Here is a 21,594-nt window from a genome sequence, read left to right on the forward strand (position 1 = left end):
CACAATGTTACAAAGGGATTTTTTAAAAAATCTGTTGAATAGTTTATTTCCAAGAAACATGAAAGATTACTCCCAATCCTATTTTTCTTGTTCAAAAAAGTTTAGTGGTGTCACCTGATTCAGATCTGGATTAGACCCAGAACTTAATTTGAGACTGTCAAGTCATTTGTTAGTTATCTTAGACAACATATATTTTTACTGGATGTGAAAATTTTTTAGTTAATAGTCAAGCCCGATTAGTTAGTTAATTCCTTTCAGTATGGTGATGTCAAAGTCCAAATTCTGTTCTCTGTAGCTAGTTATATTTTTATGAACAGTACCTGAACTGTATACCAATAAATCTCATTAGGTACAAGAATTATAGGATGAGTATGTGGGGTCAGTTCAAATCCATCACTCTTGCAGGGAAACTGTAAAATAGTTCAAGTATCTCTAGAATGAGCTTCAAATATATTATGGTATTTATATATTATGGGAAGTCTTTTCAAACTTCAGTGGAAACTAAATTATTAATAACTTGTTTTGTCAATACAATTTCTTCCCTGACCCACTCCTTTATCCTCAATTTTCATTTTTATTTTATTTTTTTATGGAACCATTTTTAACATTTATAATAGTATCATGTATATAACATACAAATATTTATGTAGTTCTTTGGTTTTCATTTTATTTTTTTTAAGTAATCTCTACACCCATGGTGGGGCTTGAACTCACCGGCCACCCCCTCAGTTTTCATTTTTAGAATAATATTTAAGAAATACAATAGTAAATATACCAGTGTTCAGATGTTCAGTGTTAAGATTTGGTTATATCCTGTATTTCCAAACTTGTTAAGCATTTGCTGAGACATTTCTTATTAAAACAGATGTTTCCTAGATTCCTCTTCCTAAAGATTCCAGTTCAGTGGTTTAGGGTAGAGCCTGGGAATTTTTTTTTTTTTAAACCAATATCCCAAGTTTATTTTATTTTATTTTTTTATTAGGGAAGTTTGGGAAACCTCAGAATAGGAGATCAAGGATTCCATCTTTAAAAATGCCAATTGTGTGTTTAGAAAAGTGTTATTTTTAAATCATAAAAATGCTTTTAGATCTAATTATTAAGCAGAAGCATTAAAGTTTTGCTAGTATACTTCATGAGAGGCTAGATTTGTTCTTTAATATGTGACATCTTTTTTATACCATCTGCATCTCGCTTGAGATTTAGTACATACGTATCTTGCTAAATAGAAATTTGATTTTCAGAAACTTGGCATAATGACATTTCTTACATACAAATTGATAAGCAATGTCTGTATTCTGTCATCTGTGTATATATACTCCCATTATTCACTGTTATATCATTTTAATAAATGTGCTTTCATTTTGGCTCATCAGCATTGCTTTCTCAATCAGTATCTCTGAAGGTTTTCTTAGTCTTTCTCCATTGTAGATCAAAATAATTATTTTCTCTTTTTGAAGGGGTGGTGAGTAGTGGGAAGATAATAACTTTTCTGATGCGCTAGCAAAAATAATCATGTTTATTTAACTGTGGAATCTTATAGGCTGATAAAGTTCAAACTCTAGTCTGGAATTTACAGAACATTAATCTTCTACCCAGCTCCTATTATTACTGCATCCCTGAGACTTTGCTTCATCAAAGTTCCACCTTTTCTCTTTCCTGTGGCAAACTAAGATCGTTCTGTATTCTTGGCCTAAGTTACCCTTTCATTGTATCTGCCTGGACTGATTTGCCACCTTGTCTTTACTTGCTTGTACTTCTGTACACAACCTTTCTCAGACATTTTGACTGATGTCAGTTTTCTCAAAAGAGCAATAGCATATGTCATTGTCTGAGGATTTACTATACTATTTTATGTTATATGTGAGTGTTTTGGCTATCTCATTAAACTGTAACCTTGTATAAGGGTAGGGCTCACGTTCTCTGTATAGAAATTCTTAGCAGGATCCTGTGCACTTAGACTATCAAATACTTTTGGTGGTTTCATAAAATTTTAACTTTTTTTAACCCCTTAAGCTAATCAGGTTGGATGTTAATCATTTTGTCTTTAATCTTTAAGCCCTACTACCATATAAAGATCAATTACTTATAAAATTAATAACAGAGTCACAAGATACAAATTATATTTTAAATTTCAAAATGCTTAGGGAGGACTGACTCCTTCACAAAGATTTTACTCATCTTTTCAGCCTTTGTAATTCCTTTTGGTCAGTCATTTTACCAGTGAACTTTTTCTACTTTTTAGAACCCTTAAGAATTCTTATCACCATTCAGTTTCTAGTTTATAGACATAACTGGAGATTGCTCTTTGTTACTGTTTTCCAAGGTGGTCCCTAGATCTACCTGCATCGGAATCACCTAGAATGCTTATTAAAGTACAGATTCTTAATGTCCTTTTCCCTAAACTATTTGCTGTGCTCCGTACGTATTTCACTTTGCCATTTTGTTCTTTTGTGAGACTGTTCTTGATTCTATCATTATAGCCTTTGAAATCCTTTCTGTTACCTAAAGCTGTCAGGCAATTAGTTGCAGATAGAGCAGTTTTAGTGTAGTGGTTAGGAACACAGGCTGTGGATATATACATTGGAATCTCAACTCTGTTGCTTTTCCAAGATCACAGGACTAGTTACTTAAAAGTATTTCTGTGCCTTGGTGTCTCTATTTTAAAATAGGGACAACAGTTGATCTCTTGGGCTGTTACGTGTTTTAAATTAATATTTGTAAATTTCTTACAGTAGTGCTTATACATAGAAAGCACTCAAACATTAGCTGCTATTATGATTTCTCCCACTTTTTAGTTTTTACAAACTTAGAGTAACTTGTATGCTTACCTTGCCTCTTCTTGTTAGATTGTAAAGTTCTTGAAGATAGGGGCCTGCCTTATCAATTTTTATAGTTTTTCAATGAATTTTGCATAGTAGAAAGTGTTCAGTAAGTATTTACTGCATCAAATCATAGAAAAATGGCCAAAGTTTCAGTAAGATTGTTTTTCAGAGCCCATTTACTTAATATAAATTATAATCTAAAGTAATTTAATATTCTTTTTGTATTGTATTTCAGGAATTCTAATGAATCATTGACCAGCACCATTTTACCCGTTGGAACAAGTTATCAGAAATGGGCATAGTGCTTTTAGATCCAACATGTAACAGATGGCCATTACTCCATGGTGATTACTTCTTCAAGCCAACACCTTTTTTGATTGTGTAGGATCTTTGTCTCTTCATCTTTGAATTCCATTTACTGTTGTTGGCAAATAAAACGAAGGAGTTCATGTAGTTTTTGCCCAAGCTTGAGTCATCATGAGTAGTAGTTTAGGAAAAGAAAAAGACTCTAAAGAGAAAGATCCCAAAGTGCCATCAGCCAAGGAAAGAGAAAAAGAGGCAAAAGCCTCTGGAGGTTTTGGGAAAGAGAGCAAAGAAAAAGAACCTAAGACCAAAGGGAAAGATGCCAAAGATGGAAAGAAGGACTCCAGTGCTGCCCAACCAGGGGTGGCTTTTTCAGTTGACAATACGATCAAACGGCCAAATCCAGCACCTGGGACTAGAAAAAAATCTAGCAATGCAGAGGTGATTAAAGAGCTCAACAAATGCCGGGAAGAGAATTCAATGCGTTTGGACTTATCCAAGAGGTCTATACACATATTGCCATCATCAATCAAAGAGTTGACTCAATTAACAGAACTTTATTTATATAGCAACAAATTGCAGTCCCTCCCAGCAGAGGTGGGCTGTCTAGTAAATCTCATGACACTGGCTCTAAATGAAAACTCACTTACCAGTTTGCCTGACTCTCTTGATAACTTGAAGAAGCTGCGGATGCTTGATTTACGGCATAATAAACTGAGAGAAATTCCTTCAGTGGTGTATAGACTAGATTCTCTCACCACTCTTTACCTTCGCTTTAATCGTATAACTACTGTGGAAAAGGACATCAAAAATCTGTCAAAACTCAGCATGCTTAGCATTCGAGAGAACAAAATCAAACAACTACCTGCTGAAATTGGTAAGAGACCTTGGGTTACTACTATTTGTAGTATTTGTTATGCCAGATAATTTTGTCAAGTGCTTTTCCATATCAGAAAATATCTGATACTTGCGTAAAAACAGCTGGTTTCTACATTTCATCTTCTTTATGTTTTACTTTAATTATTTAATTTTAGCAATTTTAGTGTATGGTTTGAGCTTATGTTATAAACTTAAGAAAGTGAGTTAGAATATAGATGTAGTTGGGCCTGTTTCACATAAACCTATTCTGCTTTCATTTTCACTGGAGAAAAGGTGAATTTGTAGGAATAAAAAAATGTTTCCTGAATTTTTAACTTGTTACCACCTATTTTAAAAATACTTAAAAAGTATAGTAGATTCATTAAGGCTACATTTTCCAGTTCTTTAACTTTTCCTTCTTTATCTGAAAAATGTGTAAATTCACATGACTCTCCTACATAATTTACTACAAAAGATTGGCATATCAGAGCCTTGTTAAAAAAAAAAGCAAAAGAATGATAGTTTTATAAAAAACAGGAAATATATATATGTGTAAACAACTCAGTAAAAATATTTTTATATTTTAATTAGGGAATATAGTAAACCTTGACTTAGCAGTTTTGAGAAATTGATAAAGGTATTTGTGGGCTCGTTTTATAACATAAAAAATTGGCATAAAAGTTAATTATGTAACTTTAAGGAAGGTTTTCTTATGAAAGGCAGATATATTCTGAATAAAATAGGTGATTTAAAAATATTGTTGCTTGAGCATTGGTCTTATAGTGGGTGACAAAGGAAACTCGAGGAACTGCAGCTTTGTAGAGAGAGAATATTCTGTAGGTGTGTTTAAAAATTTATTTAGCTTTGAAAAAGATACAGTTTAAGTTTTAGGTATGGTGTTTTTCTACATTTAACTCTCACCAGACACAAAATCTTAATTTAGTTTTGGTTTCATTAAATGTGTTTAGATAATCCATGATAGATTTTCCCAAACTGTGCTTTGAAAGTATGTCACTTATGAGATACTAAAATATCCTCAGGAATCTGAATGGAAATACTCCTTTTCATGTCTTCAGATAGAAATGTGGTTGTTGATTGACTTTTGATTTCATACCAGGTTCAGTTAAAATTTCACCAGTATATATGGTTCATTCTGAAGTAGAATTACTAAAGAAAAGAGAAATGCTAAATTTTTATATAGAAATATCAAAATATCACATGTTATTTCCTGTTTTTGTTGTTATTATTTTGTGCATGTGTTATCCTCCATCTGAAAAAGTTGGCTTTAATTCATGAGAGTCCTATTTAGGATGTCTTTCCGTAGAGATGTTATCAAATTACCTAGCAATTAAGAACGTACATTTCTTATGTAAGAAATTATAGGATTCTTGGGGTGCCTGGGTGGCCTAGTTGGTTAAGCGGTTGCCTTTGGCTCAGGTCATGATCCTGGAGTCCCAGGATCGAGTCCTGCGTCAGGCTTCATGCTCAACGGAGACTCTGCTTCTCCCTCTGACCCTTCCCTCTCTCATGCTCTCTTTCTCTCTCTCTCAAATAAATAAATCTTAAAAAAAAAAAAAACTATAGGATTTTATTATTTTTTAAAAATCTATTTATTTATTTATTTATTGAGAGAGAGAGAGCTCGAGATGGGGGAGGGTCAGAGAGAGAAGTAGACTGCCCACTGAGCAGGGAGCCCCATACAGGACTCGATCCTGGCACTCCAGGATCATGACCTGAGCTGAAGGCAGTTGCTGAACCGATTGAGCCACCCAGGCGCCCTGAAATTACAGGATTTTAAATTTACTTCAGTTTGTTCATAGCATATAGATACAGCATTTTTACTAAAGTGAATGTATTTTTAAAAATTGGCAAATTTTAATTAAATGGTTGTGTCTGCCTAATCTTTTGACCTTTATTCCTAAGTTTGTAATTTTAAAAATAACCTTTGGATTAGTTTGAGTACCCTCCCACAATTAGTGGCATTATTAAAGTTTGTGTTCTTGTAATTTTTGTATTTCTGTAAAAATACTAACTTCATAAATGTTATTTTATTCCAAGCAGGGCATCAGGTAGACAATAAACTGATTTTAAAGATAAAAGTATTTCTTAAAAGGGGTTAAGATTTCTAAGGTTTAACTTAGATGCATGGATTTGGGGCAAACATTGCAGAAGTCTGCATTATCTTTTCCTTATAAAGAACAAGAAAATGTCCAGTAAAGCGACATAATCATAATAATAAAATAGCTGTTGTTTGAGCACAGTGTGTCATGGTATACTTTGCATATTTTATCTCATTAAGTTTTTACAGTAACCCAAGGACATAGACACTTCTTCCTCCATTGTATTGAAGTAGGAACTGAAAATGTAGAAAGATTAGATAATTTACTAAAAGTCATGCAGCTAAGGGGGGGCGCCTTGGTGGCCCAGTCATTTAAGTGTTGCCCTTGGCTCAGGTCACAATCCCAGGGTCCCAGGATTGAGCCCCACATTGGGCTCCCTGCTCAGTGGAGAGCCTGCTTCTGTCTCTGCCCCTCCCTCCTGCTCTGCTCTCTCTCTCTCAAAAAATAAAATCTTAAAAAAAAAAAAGTCATGCAGCTAGGAAGTTGAGAGTTAGGATTTTAACCTAGGTCTTAACTGTACTACCCCCACTAGTCTAGAAGAGTAGATCGTACTCTCATAGTTTATAACTTATAGTCTGGCAGGTTCAGGGGATCTGTACTTCTCAAAGAATAAGCTTGGTTATTCTGTCTGTAGCTGCAATTAAAAGCCATTGCTTTAGTTTTTTGTTTTTTTGTTTTTTTTTTGGTGTTTTTTGAGGGAGGAGGATGTTAGCTTAATGAAGATATAATTCACATACCATACAGTTCATACATTTAAAGTGTACAGTTAAGGGCGCCTGGGTGGCTCAGTCGTTAAGCGTCCGCCTTCGGCTCGGGTCGTGATCCCAGGGTTCTGGGATCAAGCCCCGCATCGGGCTCCCTGCTCAGCGGGAAGCCTGCTTCTCCTTCTCCCACTCCCCCTGCTTGTGTTCCCTCTATCGCTGTGTCTCTCTCAAATAAATAAATAAATCTTTAAAAAAAAATAAAGTGTACAGTTCAGTGGGTTTCAGCATATTCAGAGTCGTGCAACCATCACAAACAATCTTAGAACATTTTTATCCCTCTAAAAAGAAACTGTACACTTTAGCAGTTACCCCTTCTCTGTTTTCTTGAAACCCCTTAGCTAGGCAGACACTAGTTTACTTTGTTTCTATAGATTCGCCTCTTCTGGACATTTCATATAAATGGAATCATACAATATGTGGTCTTTGGTGACTGGCTTCTTTACACTTAGCATGTTTTCCAAAATTCCTCCAGGTTGTAGTATATATCAGTACTTCATTCTTTCTTATTGCTGAATAATACTCCATTCTATGAATATACCACATTTTATTTGCCCATTCATCAGTTGAACATTTGGGTTGTTTCCATTTTCTGGCTGTTGCAAATAAAATTACTCTGAACACTTGTATCCGAGTTTTTGTATGGACATTTGTTTTCATTTCTCTTGGGTTATATACCTAAACATGGAATTACTGAGTCATATGGTAACTCTATGTTTAACCTTTTGAGGAACTTCTAGACTGGTTTCCTAAGTGGCTGCACTTTTTTATGTTCCCACCACAGTGTATGAGGGTTCTGGTTTCTCTACATCCTCAACATCCTTGCTATTGTCTTTTTCATTATAGCTATTCCATGAGTAAGAAGTGGTAGTATGTGGTTTCGATTTGTAGTGTTTTGATGACTGTAGATTTGTTTTTAATTTTTGAAAGCTATCTTTTATTATAAAGGAAAGACAAATAGTTATTTTCTGTGATGCAGATCTTGCTTTACTGCTCTTTTAAACCATCTGAGCCACCCAGGCGCCCTACTGCTTTTTTTAAAAAAGATTTTATTTATTTGAGAGAGAGTACACAAGCAGGGGGAAGGGCGGAGGGAGAGGGAGAAGCAGACTCCCCACTGAGCAGGGAGCCCGATGTGGGGCTCAATCCCAGGACCCTGGGATCATGACCTGAGCCGAAGGCATATGCTTAACCAACTGAGCCATCCAGGTGCCCCGCTTTACTGCTTTTTTAATTACAAAAAATAAAATCCTGAGCCCTTTGAGAATGTTTACAAATTAAGACCCATGGGCAAAGGTCACGTAAAATGGAAATTTGACATTTTTTACAGTGTTCTATACCTTTTTTTTTTTTGAGGGGGAGGGGCAGAAGGAGAGCGAGAAAGAGGATCTTGTGTGTGTGTGTGTGTGTGTGTGTGTAAATAAGCTGTTTTAATTAAATTATCCATAGCATTTTTTCCCTGGTATTTTGTTTTTGTTTTTTATTAACATATAATGTATTAGTTGTTTCAGGGGTACCGGTCTAGGATTCATCAGTCTTACACAATTCACAGCACTCACCATAGTAAATACCCTCCCCAGTGTCCATCACCCAGTCACCCCATCCCTCCCACCCCGCTGCATTCCAGCAACCCTCAGTTTGTTTGCCTTGATTAAGAGTGTCTTATGGTTTGTTTCCCGCTCTGGTTTCGTCTTGTTTCATTTTTCCCTCCCTTCCCCTATGATCCTCTGTCTTGTTTCTCAGATTCCTCGTATCAGTGAGATCATATGATACTTGTCTTTATCTGATTGACTTATTTCGCTTAGCATAATACCCTCTAGTTCCATCCATGTTGTTGCAAATGGCAAGATTTCATTTTTTGATGGTTGCATAATATTCCATTGTATGTATATACACACACACACACACACACACACCACATTTTATTTATCCATTCATCTGTTGATGGACATCTAGGCTCTTTACATAGTTTGGCTATTGTGGACATTGCTGCTATAAACACTGGGGTGCATGTGCCTCTTCGGATCACTACTTTTTTATCTTTGGGGTAAATACCCAGTAGTGCAGTTGCTGGGTTGTAGGGTAACTCTATGAGAAAGAGGATCTTAAGCGTGGGTCTCGATCTCACAACCCTGAGATCATGACCTGAGCCGAAATGAAGAGTCATGCTTAATCGACTGAGCCCCCGAGGCTCCCCAAAAGTGTTACATACCTTTACTGTAGTTTGACTTACTGCAGCAACCCATAACAGGAATTTACAATTCAAAATATATGCTAATTATCATTTTGTTAAACTTCTCTCTATATATATTAGATTTGCATTATTATAGATATATATTAGGTTTATATTATGCATATTAAATGCTTATTTTCTTGTCATATGAGTACACCACTTTCAGTCATGCCATCTAGCAATATATTTGGAGGAATATGAAAAATTATAAGTTCTTGAAATATAGCCTACTGTTTAGTTTAAATAATATATTTGGAATTTAGCCATTATACAAGCTGCGTTGCTTTCTAGGGAACTATATTAAAATCAGAACATCTCTCTGTTTCAGCATTAATGGCATCTTTATTAATGCTGTGTGATTTCATACCAGTGGTACATATTCACATGGGTGAACACTGGCAGAAAACAGTAAAAGAATACTAAATAGACAGTAAATGTAACCATATGAGGAGCCAGAGATAATACACCAGAATAGCAAAGAAAACTTCATTTGGTTATATTCATTTACCTTTTTGTGTGATAAGGCATGGATGCATAAAGTAAATGTCCTGTCTTTTTGTGTTTAGTAGTAGGTGGAACTCCTAGTCATTGCTTTCTTTTATAGGTCAGTGTTCTATCCTTCCTCCCATACCTTCTTTTACCATTTTTTTTTTTTAATTTGGTTCTTTTTTTAAGATTTTATTTATTTATTTGACAGAGAGAGACACAGCAAGAGAGGGAACACAAGCAGGGGAAGTGGGAGAGGGAGAAGCAGGCTCCCCGCTGAGCAGGGAGCCCGATGCGGGACTCGATCCCAGAACCCTGGGATCATGACCTGAGCCGAAGGCAGACGCTTAACGACTGAGCCACCCAGGAATCTTGAAAGGGACTCTTCATTGTACACAAATACTGGTTCTGTTGGGTTTTATGTTAAAGATACGCTTTTGTAAAAAATTTTTTTTTTGCCTGGGTGAATTAGAGTTAGAGCCATCAGATAGTCAGTTTGAATAATTAGTTGAGGGAATTTGGACAATGAAGTTTTAAAAGTGTTACTCTTCTAAGGACGGAAATGGTTGCTCTTTGAAAAAACTCCATCTTTATCTCTTTCCAATATTCCTACAGTTTTCCTTCATTGAATTATGGGCTAGTTTATTACTTATTTATACATGAACCCTTTTTTATTCTTTATAAAAACAGCTCAGTTTATTCCTACATTGTATAATCAATAAAATGCTACATCATTTATATATAATATACAATTTCATGTGAATTTGTCAAAATAACCCTTTTTGCTTATGAGAATGACCTGATATGTTAAAATATATGCTTTTTTGGGAACCCATATCATTTTTACCCCAGTTTAAAGAAACAACTCTTACAGCACTCATATCTATAAGAAATTAGAATCAGCAAAAATTTTTTACCCATTTGACACAGTAACAGTTACTGAAAACAGAATTCCTACTATACTGAAGTACTGCTGTGTTATATTCTGTAAGTTAAGTGATATAATCAACATAAAAATATATCATCAATATCTATATAAAAATACTAAGGACAGAGCCAGCAATTTTTTAAAAGTTGAAGAACCTTAGAGATTTTAATTCCCTATTTAATTTTCTGTGAATTTTTGTAGATAATAAATGGTAGGTTTTCAATAAATGGGGCTTGAAGGGAATTTAATGAAGCCCAATACTATTACCCATTTTTCAGTATTACTCAAATTTTAACCCTTAGTCCCTAAAATTCTTGAAATTCTCCCAGGACTGCCAGGAGTGATAAAATTGCTTTCATGGTCCGGGTAACATTATTTAATGGATCTCACTTGAGTGTTTTGTACAAGTGCCAATGAGGAACTTAGTTTGGCAGGAAAAAGAAATCAGGAAAGGGAATTCATGGTTGTTAATAAATAACTCCTTTTGATTGGGACTCCTCAAGAGATTCTAGAGACTTGGAAATGAACTATTAGTTTATTGTCATTAGATTATCAGGTGTTTCACTGAACAAAAAAACGTATACAAGTTGTTATTGCTAAAGGAGGCAATAAGAGAACAGAAAATAATACTTAAGCCATCTTAGAAGGGTTTGATAGGATCAGAGAGAGGTTACAATTGACTTTCCACCCTGCTGAGGTATAGGGAATTGTATTCTAATGACAGCAGGCTACCCATTCAAAGGAATATAGACACCCTTGTCCATGTTGCCTAGTTGGAGATGCCCTTGATTAGAAGAGCTACTGAAATCTTCTTTGCAATGAAAGGGAAAATTAAGCCTATAAGACAGATTTAAGTAATGTAATGTAGAAATTCTGATGTAAGTTCCTAAATCTGTTCAAGCTTGTGGTATTTCCAGCTTTTGTTAATTACGTGGTTTTACAAATTAGTAAGATTTGATGTGATTTTTTTATACAGCTAATCTCTGAATATTTGAAAATATTCCTGTAAGTTCAGGAACAAGAGTTGAAATTTTTTTTAAGATTTATTTGAGAGAGAGAGAGAGTGGGGGGAGGGACAGAGGAAGGGGGGGAAGACAGAATCTTAAGGCAGGTTCCATGCCCAACCCAACATGGAGCCCCACTTGGGGCTGTCTCATGACCCTGAGATCATGACCTGAGCCGAAACCAAGAGTTCGTTGCTTAACCAGCTGCACCACCCAGGCACCCCAAAGATGCTTATATTTTAAAAACAATTATTGTTCCTAGGGGCACCTGGGTGGTGCAGTTGGTTAGGCAACGGACTCTTGTTTTCAGCTCAGATCATGATCTCAAGGTCATGAGATGCCCCAAGTTGGGCTCCATGCTGGGTGTGGAGCCTGCTTAAGATTCTTTCTCTCCATCTGTCCTTCCCTCCCTCTAAAAAAAAATAAATAACATATAAAATAAAATATAAGCATCTTTGATATGACTCAAAAGGGAAGGTCATATGACTTCACAGGGTAGGTCACAACTTATGAAACCGAATTGTTTACCAGTATTTGAGTGCCTACTATATACATTTTAATAGGGTCTTTTTGTATTTTGCTAGATTTAATTTAACCCGTACTAAAATTTTGTTAAGGAATTTGTATCTATATTCATCATGGCTATTGATCTGTAATTCTTTCTCTCTTTTTTTTTTTAAATAATGGTTTGCTGTAAGAGTAATGTTGGCTTCATATCATAGAATGAGTTGGGAAGTGTTCCTCTTTTATGTTCTAGAGAGTTTGTGTAGAATTAGTATTATTTCCTCAAATGTTTAGAAGAATTTATCAGTTATACAATCTGAGACAGATGTTTTCTTTGTAGGAAGGTTTTTAATTACTGATCTAATTTAATTTAGTTAATAGATAAAAGTTACCTGAGTTTTCTACTTTTCATTTGAATTTTGGTAGTTTGAATCTGTCAAAGCATTTATCTATTTTATATAATTTGTTGAATTTTTTGCATAAAGTTCATAATAGTTCTATATTATTCTTTTAATGTCATCAGTATAATTTGTAATCATGTCTCTCTTTCATTCCTCATATTGGTAATTTGGTCTTTCTTTGATGAGTCTGGCTAGAGATACATAAATTTTATCGGTCTTTTAAAAAAAAGCCCTGCTTTTGGTTTTATTTTTTTGTTTTGTTATCTTTGGGTTTTTTTTTTTTTTTTATCTTTTTTGTTTGTTTTCTGCTCCTTATTTAGTTTTTTCTTTAGATTTAATATATTCTTCTTTGTGTACTTTATTAGATTGATTTCAGACCTTTCTTTTCATTATATAAGCATTTCATTATAAATCTCCCAAGTACTATATTAGCAGCAGCATGCAAATTTTGATGTTGTATTTTCATTAATGTCTAGTTTGAAATATTTTCTAAATATCTCTTATTCTCCCGTAACCCATGGGTTATTTAGAAGTGAATTGTTCAATTTTCAAGCATTCAGGAGATGTTTTCCAATATTTTTGTTACTGATTTATAAAATATGGCCTGTCTTACCAAATGTTCTATATGCAGTTGAAAAGAATATGCATTGTGTTGGTTTTTTTTGGAGCAAGGTCACGTTAGTTGATATTATTCCTTCATTCTATACCACTATCAATTTTCTGTACACTGTTTTTTCAATTAGTGAAAAAATAAGTGTTGAAGTAGCCAACCATACTAATAGATTTTTCTCGCAGTAGTGCTATTAATTTTTGCTGCTTATATTTTGAAACTGTTATTACTTGTAGATATACCTAGGATTTTTTTTTTTTTTTTCCCAATGAGGTTACTTGTATCATTAAGAAATATCTGTCTGTATTTCTGGTAACATTCTTGGTAATTTTTTTTTTTTTTATGAATCCTATTTTATCTGATATTAATATAGCCACTCCAGGTTGCTTGTTAATTGGTACTTATATATCTTTTGCCATTCTTTTACCTTTTTGTGTCTTTACATTTAAAATGGTTTCTTACAGACAGCATATAAGATCTTGTGGTTTTTAATTCTGGCAGTTTTTTAAATTTTTTTAATTAAAATTTTAGGTAGTTAACATATAGTGCAATATTGGTTTCAGGAGTATAATTCAGTGATTCATCACTTACTTACAACACCCAATGTTCATCATAACATATGCCCTTCCTAATTCCTATTCCCCATCTAGTCCATCCTGCACCCACCTCCCTCTGTCAACCCTCAGTTTGTTCTCTCTTGTTAAGAGGTTCTTATGGCTTGTTTCCCTCTCTCCTTTTTTTCTTTTCAAAAAGAGATATGTTTATCTCTTTTCTTTCTTAAATTCCACATATGAGTGAGATCATATTAATCCTGGAAGTTTTTGTCTTACTTGAAGGGTTTAGACCATTTACATTTAGTATAGTTGCCAACATGATTGCATTAAATCAACTATTTTCTATTTGTGCCATATGTTATTCTTTCTTCCCCCTCATTTCATGCCTTCTTTTAGATTGACTATTTTTATAAATTTCATTTTTCTCAATTGTTGGCATATTAGTTATATATGTCTTTGTTACTTTGGTATCTGCTCTAGTATTTACAGTACATATCATAACAGTCTGCATTCAAATAATATTATACCAATTCTCATATATCCTAAGAACATCACATAGAACACTTTTACTTCTTCCATCCTTTGTGCAATTATTGTCATGCCTTTTTATTCATATATTATAAATCCCATAATAATGCATTGCTATTATTGTTTTAAATTTTATCCTTTTTAAGCTTTTCACTTTGAACAAATTTTATATTTACAGAAAAGTTGTAAAACCAGTACACGGGGTTCTTATGTACTCCTTACTCAGCTTCCTCTGTTATTAACATTCTACATAACCATTACACAGTGATCAAAACCAAGAAATTTACATTGGTACAATACTATAAACTACAAATTTTATTTAGATTTCACCAGTTTTTCCACTAATGTCCTTTTTCTGTTCCAGAATCCTACATTACATTTAATAGTCATAGGTCTGTAGTCTTCTCCAACCTGTGGAAAGATTTTTGAAAGTCTTTCCCTTTCTTTCATGACCTTGATACTTTTGAGGAGTACTGCTCAGGTATTATGTAATCACTCATTTTTTGTTCATGTTTATTTTCTCATGACTAGTTTGACATTATGTGTTTGGCAAGAATGCCACTGAGGTGACTATGGTGCTTTTCCCAGTGAATCATATCAAGAGATATATGATGTTGATATATCTCATTGCTGGTGATTTTGACCTTGGTTATGGTGATTTTTACTGTGCTACTCTACTTTAAAGTTAGTAGTTTTTTCTTCTTAATAATTAAGCTAAGGAGTGCTGGTTTTTAGTCTATGCCAATATCTTGTTTTTCCTTTATCTTTTGCTCCCTGATTTTGACATTCATTGGTAGATCTTGATCTTCCCTGAAACAATTATTACTGTATTCTTTTTTTTTTTTGAAACCAACACCATATTTATTAACGAAATTTATGAGCAATGTCAATATCTACCAATAAGGGAAATTGGTGTGATTAAAAACCATGCTTTTGAAAAATATAATAGCACAGACAAATGTTCAATTATATTAATTCTCATTAATTATATAATTATTACTGTATTCTAATGATGATTTTTAAAAATTTCCCTCATTTCTTTTGCATTAATTGATATTCTTCTATAATGAAAAGCTGTCCTTTCTCTCTCTCATATATTTATTTATTCCATTACTTAAATTATATCAGTCTGGACTCATTCTATTCTGTGGGTTCCAGTCCAATATGATTTTTATTATTTTATTGCCCAGCTTGTTCCACCTTTAGTTATTGTGGACTCTTTTAGGTTGGTTCCTGTGCCTTTTGTCATGCCATCATCCTTCTTGGTTATCTTTTAAAGAGATTAAAAAATGCAAGACAAACAGAAAAACCTCTTTCATAGTTACCTCCATGAATTTACCATTTCTAGTACTTTCATTCTTTGTGTAGATCTGAATTTCTACTGGTTTTCTTTTTTTCCAAAGAACTTCCTTTAATATATATTGTAATGCAGGTATGCTCCTAATGAATTCTGCAGGCTTTTGTTTGTTTCAAAGCCATTTGCTTTTATTTTTGAAAGCTATTTTTCTTGGTATAGAATTCTAGTTTGACAGCTTTCCTTTTCTCTTTTCCCCCTTTTTTCTGTATTTTATACTTCTCTCTCCTATCTCTCTGGGTTTTATTTTTTCTGGCTTGCCTAGTTTTGGGCAAAAGTTTTGCTGATATTCTTTTCTTTGTTTCTGTTGTTTGGTCTTTTTCTCTGTATATTTAAAAAATGTTTTTCTTTGTCCCTGGTTTCCAGCAATTTGTTTACAATGTGCCTCTATTTGGTGTTTTTCATGTTGCTTCTGCTTGTGGAGTTTATGAGCTTCTTGGATCTGTGGGTTTGTGGTTTTCATCAAAGTTGGAAAGATTTAGGCCATTATTTCTTGAAATTTTCTTGATTTTTGGCGCCTTCTTTGCTTTTTTATTCTGTGGATTTCTAACTACATGTATAGTAGATCTCTTTATGTTACCTTTCAGGTCATTGATAGTCTATTCATTTTTTGTGTGTGTTTTAGATTGTTTCTATTGCTATTTTTTATTGCTATATATAATTTCTTTTTCAGTGTCTAAATCTATTGTTAATCCATGCAAATGAAATTTTAATTTGAAATATATTTTTCTGAGATTTAGTCTTGATATATGGTCTTTATTTTTATAGTATGGCCCTTTTGGGATTTTGTTTTCTGACCCTTCTAACTTGGCAGGACTGAAATTCCAAAAACTTACCCACTACAGATGGCAGCTGTCAAAATCTCTGTTTGGCTCTTTTGCCTTCTAGCTGTTGTTTTTCCCCTGGGCTCCTTGCAGTCTTCTCTTCCATAGTTGTACTTTTGGATTCAGTCAAAAATTTGAGGGGTATGTATATGCAGATTTTGGGACTCCACTCTTTGTGGTTTCCTTCTTTCCAGGATATCCAACTTTGAATTCCAGCCACTGTCATAGACCCTAGACCTTGTCCTCTGGCTTCTCAGCCCAGTAGGACTGTGGCTTTCTACTTGAGATTTATTTTCTGCTACCAGATTGGTGAGTAACTTCATGGTAAAAAGCCTTAACAAATGTGGATCTTACTGAGTGTAATTTTCTTTATATAACTTATCTACTGTTCATAAGAAATTACTCTGAAACATAGCTCTGAAAAGAACACTCATTTACTACTGTCTTACAGTTTCTTTGTTCAGAATCAGGCATAGCTGGGGGATGGGGGGATGGGTTAGCCTGGTGATGGGTATTAAAGCGGGCACGTATTGAATGGAGCACTGGGTGTTATATGCAAACAGTGAATCATGGAATACTACATCAAAAACTAATGATGTAATGTATGGTGATTAACATAATAAAATTAAAAAAAAAAAAAGAATCAGGCATAGCTTAACTGGATCTTCTGATTCAGGGTTTCTTCCCAAGATCTCTCACTCAAGGTGGTAGCCAGGGCTGGGGTGTCATCTGAGGGCGTGTCTGGAAAAGACTCCACATCTGAGCCCATATGATTGTTTTCAGGATTCAGTTGCTTGCAGGTTGTTGGACTAAGGGCTTCAGCTTCTTGCTGGCTGTTGGCTGGAAACTGTCCTCAGTTCTTTGCCACATGGATCTCTCCAGCATGGCAGCTTGCTTTATCAAAGGTGCAAGCTGAGAAGGCAATAGAAAGAGTGGTAGCAAGATGAGAGCACAGTCTTTTTTAACCTAGTCACAGATGTGACATCTCATCACTGTTATTATATTCTCTTCATTGGAAACATGTCACTGAGTTCAGTGCACACTCAAGGGAGGGTTAATTATGCAGTGTATACAATTATACATGGGGCAGGGTCATTGGGGCCATCTTAAAAGTCTGCCTACCACAGTCCCCTTTTTGCAAGAGTTGAATTTGTTCTAGTTTCTGCTTTGAGTCTCTCTGCATGCTTTTGTATAGTGTTTTTAAAAGAATTTATCCAGGACTCCACAATTACCATTAGCCAGAAGACCAGTATTTGACTCTTTGGATATTAACCCCAACTCCCTCTTTGGGACAGAAATGTTCTATCATGACAACATTTTCTTCAGACCTGTATATTATTTTTTCCCTAATTAACCAAAAATTGTTACCTATATATCTCACTGATATCTCACATTCAGCCTGATCAAAATATAACTCCTCACCAAACACGTCTCTTCCTTTTGGATTCTGTTTCTCTCTCTTAATTGCATCATTATCTTCTCTGTCAACTCAGGTTCAAGATCTTGGAATCAGGATTTTTTTTTCCCTGTTCTAGATCGTGTCAAAGTGTGGCCTAATTACCAGACAGGTTGCTGGCTGACCAATTTTTTTTTGTCACGAGTTTGTCACAAGTTAACACAAATTGAAAGTAAGCATTTAGAATCTTGTACAACAATTTGACATTGCTGGAACATCCAAGAATGTGATTTTGTATTTTACAGAATATTGGTCTACAACCACCTGTGAAAAAAACAAAACCCCTTCATCATGTATAACTTACCACATTCCTATTGCTATTTCCATGTCTCTTAGTTGCTCGTGTAGTGGGCCTGTTCATTCAACTGCTTTTGATTATTCACTGTAGGCCCTCATATTATTTTATGCGAGCTAACTGCAATAGCTTCCTATTAGACTGCTTCCTAATTCTGCCTTCTCCAATCCATTCTTTCAAATCTATGAGAAAATAGACTTTTTAGAACAACATTCTGATTATCATGCTTGTTCAGAAACTTTAGATTGTACTTTATTACCAGATCTCTTTTCTTCTTTTCCTTTCTCCCCCTGCCATGTCCTGTGTTTCAGTTCACATATGCACATGGTTCCTCCTTGCTGCTCCATACACTCTTACTTCTAACTATCTTTCCTTGCTTTACTTTTGTTTACAGCGGTTATCACTTTATTTCCTTATTTTCTGATGCTTCCTTCGGTGCATACTAGAATGTAAGCTCCTTGAGAATAGACTGGTTTGTTCACTGCTTAATTTCCAGTAGGTACACAAGAAATTTTTATTGAGTGATTAAGTGAATGAGATGGTCACCCTAAAGATAAAGAACTTTGACAATGAAAGACCTTGAAGATCTAAAAGAATGGCTTTTTAAGGGTGAAATTTCATAAGCAGAGCCCTCTCTGGCTTCCATCAAATCACATGTTGTCTCCTACTAATTTTAAATTTCATGAGAACAGGTACTTAGTGTTTTGTAGTTTCTTTGTATCTTTCATGCTTAGCATTGTGCCTGGTAAAGAGAACATGAACATAGGAATTTGTTTCAGACTGATTGAATTTAATGCTCTTAGAGTAATAGTTTATCTTCTTTTATGTTTTAGGGACATAGTATATTCAAATGTTTGTATAATAATGTTCCTTTGTTACTGGTTAAACCCCACACATTTAGTTTGTCACTTATTTAATAAAATATTTGTTAAGCTACTCTGAACAAAACCACGTATAAAATATTTTTTTTTTTAAGATTTTATTTATTTATTTGACAGAGAGAGACAGTGAGAGAGGGAACACAAGCAGGGGGAGTGGGAGAGGGAGAAGCAGGCTTCCCGCTGAGCAGGGAGCCCGATGCGGGGCTCGATCCCAGGACCTTGGGATCACGACCTGAGCCGAAGGGAGACGCTTAACGACTGAGCCACCCAGGCGTCCCCACGTATAAAATATTTTTAACAATTACTAAAAGTCAAAGATCTTTTAAAATTAAGATGTGAAAAAAGTGGAAACTTAGAAAAGTTCCAAATAATCTCAGGAATTTGGTATTTAAATGCATTTTAATAACTTGCAATCTCCAAAAGGGGAAATTTTTTTTCTCCTCCTAAAATCACTCTTCTGTTGTTTGATGAACATTAGTTTTACATCTCAACTATCTGACTTCCAGATATCAGACTTTACATATCAACTATCTGACTATTCAGATACCATGTGTCCCACTTCTTTTTGCATGTGGAACACTAACTTTCTATATTACAAAATGAAAATGGGTTTAATATATGAGAGTAACCCTGGAGACTATATAGCTCAGAGAAATAGCAGGAAGAATCCCAACAAGAGTCTAGACAGTTTCGTCACCTTTGAGAAGGAATATGTCCAGCATGCTTCATTGTCTGGATATAGAGTTATGGCATGCTTAAAAAGTCTTGGATATAGTGTGCAACCTTTGCCTCCTCTAAAGACAAGGCGAAAGAAAAATTATTTTTCAAAATGGAATTAATTTAGACTTTAAAGAACTTCCATAGAGAAAAAAAACACAACATTCTACTAAAATATGTTGAAGATTATTCATCTAATACAAATTTAAGAAATGGCTTTTTCTGTTTTTGTGCCATGTTTTAGTTTAAGGCATGTCCAAAAGCAGGAGCTTGGGCCAGAGACTTTTTTTTTTAACTTTTTACTGATATATCATAAATGTACAACTGAAGAATGTTTGCAAACTGTATAGTATCAGTATCCAAGTTAAAAAATTGAACATCAAGACCACTCACGAGAGCCTTTTTCAGTCATTATTCCTGTCAAGAGTAAACTTAGTATACTGACTTCTACTAACAAATATTAATTTTCCTTGTTTTTATATAAATGGAACCATAACCTATGTATGTTTTTGTGTTTGAGTTCTTCCTCTTGGCATCATTATTCATCATAATTGGTGTATGTAGTTATAGTTTATTCTTATTACCGCATAATATCTCATAGTGTGAATATGCCACAATTTATCCATTCTTTTGTTTGGTACTTTGTAATTTGGGGCTAATACAAATAGTGCCACTATGTTACTGTAATATAAGTCTCTTGGTAAATATAGGGACTCATTTCTGTTGAATATATCTCTAACAAAAGAATTGGAGCCCATGATTTTTTTGCCTCCCTGACTTCTCATATTTCTTCTTCTTCTTTTTTTTAAATATCTGTGTAGTTTCTGACCATCTTTTAAAATCTAGCTTTTCCCAGTCCACCCAGCCAGAATCTTGCTTCTCTATTTACCCATCACTTTTTTTATTTTTTAAGATTTTTATTTTTAAGTAATCTCTACATCCAAAGTGGGGCTTGAACCCACAACCCTGAGAATCAAGAGTTGCATGCTCCAGTGACTGAGCTAGCCAGGTGTCCCCTACCCATCACTTTGTGTATGTGTGTACACCTCCTACTTTTTTTTTTTTTTAAGTAGGCTCCACAAACTCCTGACCCTGAGATCAAGAGCTGAGATCAAGAGTCAGACGCTTAATTGATGTGCCATCCAGGTGCCCCTATATACCTCCTACTTTATGTTTACAACATTCTACTTTTATCTATTTTTATGTGGATCTTAATTTTCCAGGATAGATTTTGTTTTTTGAGGGCAAACATTATTACATTATTATTGTTTTTCCATAAGACTCCCCTATATCCTGTAAAGCTATACAAAATACACCCACCACCACTACATACCTATTAGAATGGCTAAAATCCAAAACACTGACAACACCAAATGTAGATGCAAACTCTTACTTGTCACTGGTGAGAATGCGCAATGGTATAGACACTTGGAAGACAGTTGGCAAATTCTTTCAAAGCTAAACATAGTCTTACCATTACAATCCATCAGTCATGCTCCTAGTTATTTACCCAAATGAATTGAAAACTTATGTCCATACAAAAAAACTGAACACAAAATCTTTTTTAGCAGTTTTATTTATAATTGTTAAAAATTGGAAGCAACCAAGATGTCATTCAATAAATGAACGGATAAACAAACTGTGGTACAACCATACCATGGAGTTATTGTTCAGTGATAAATGAACTATCAAGCCACAAAAAGACATAGAGGAACCTTAAATGCATATTGCTGAATGAAAGAAGCCAATCTGAAAAATGGTACATCTTACATGACTCCAGCCATATCTAACATTCTGGCAAAGGAAAAAATAAAAGATCAGTGGTTGCTAGGGGCTCTGGGAGAGGGAAAGAGGGGTGGATGTGTAGGTGTGAAGCACGGGATTTTTAGGGTAGTTATTCTTTTTTTTTTTTTTTTTTAAGATTTTATTTATTTGAGAGAAAGAGTGAGGAAGAG

The 21,594-nt window shown here is 34.5% G+C and overlaps 1 protein-coding gene across 3 annotated transcripts in view; it reads left to right on the top strand.

The window, feature by feature from the left end:
- The window catches only part of SHOC2 (SHOC2 leucine rich repeat scaffold protein), a 92,671-nt gene that overhangs the window by 40,163 nt on the left and 30,914 nt on the right, over positions 1-21,594 (top strand). For all 3 annotated transcript variants that reach the window (XM_035028867.1, XM_035028858.1, XM_035028877.1), the window contains exon 2: positions 3,058-4,002. In XM_035028867.1, coding sequence (XP_034884758.1) covers positions 3,300-4,002 — 703 coding nt within the window. In that variant the 5' untranslated portion in view covers positions 3,058-3,299. The remainder of the gene's footprint in view (positions 1-3,057; positions 4,003-21,594) is intronic.

This window comes from Mirounga leonina, unplaced genomic scaffold (assembly GCF_011800145.1).
Source record: "Mirounga leonina isolate KUSES-001 unplaced genomic scaffold, KU_Mleo_1.0 Mir_114, whole genome shotgun sequence".
Taxonomy (NCBI): domain Eukaryota; kingdom Metazoa; phylum Chordata; class Mammalia; order Carnivora; family Phocidae; genus Mirounga; species Mirounga leonina.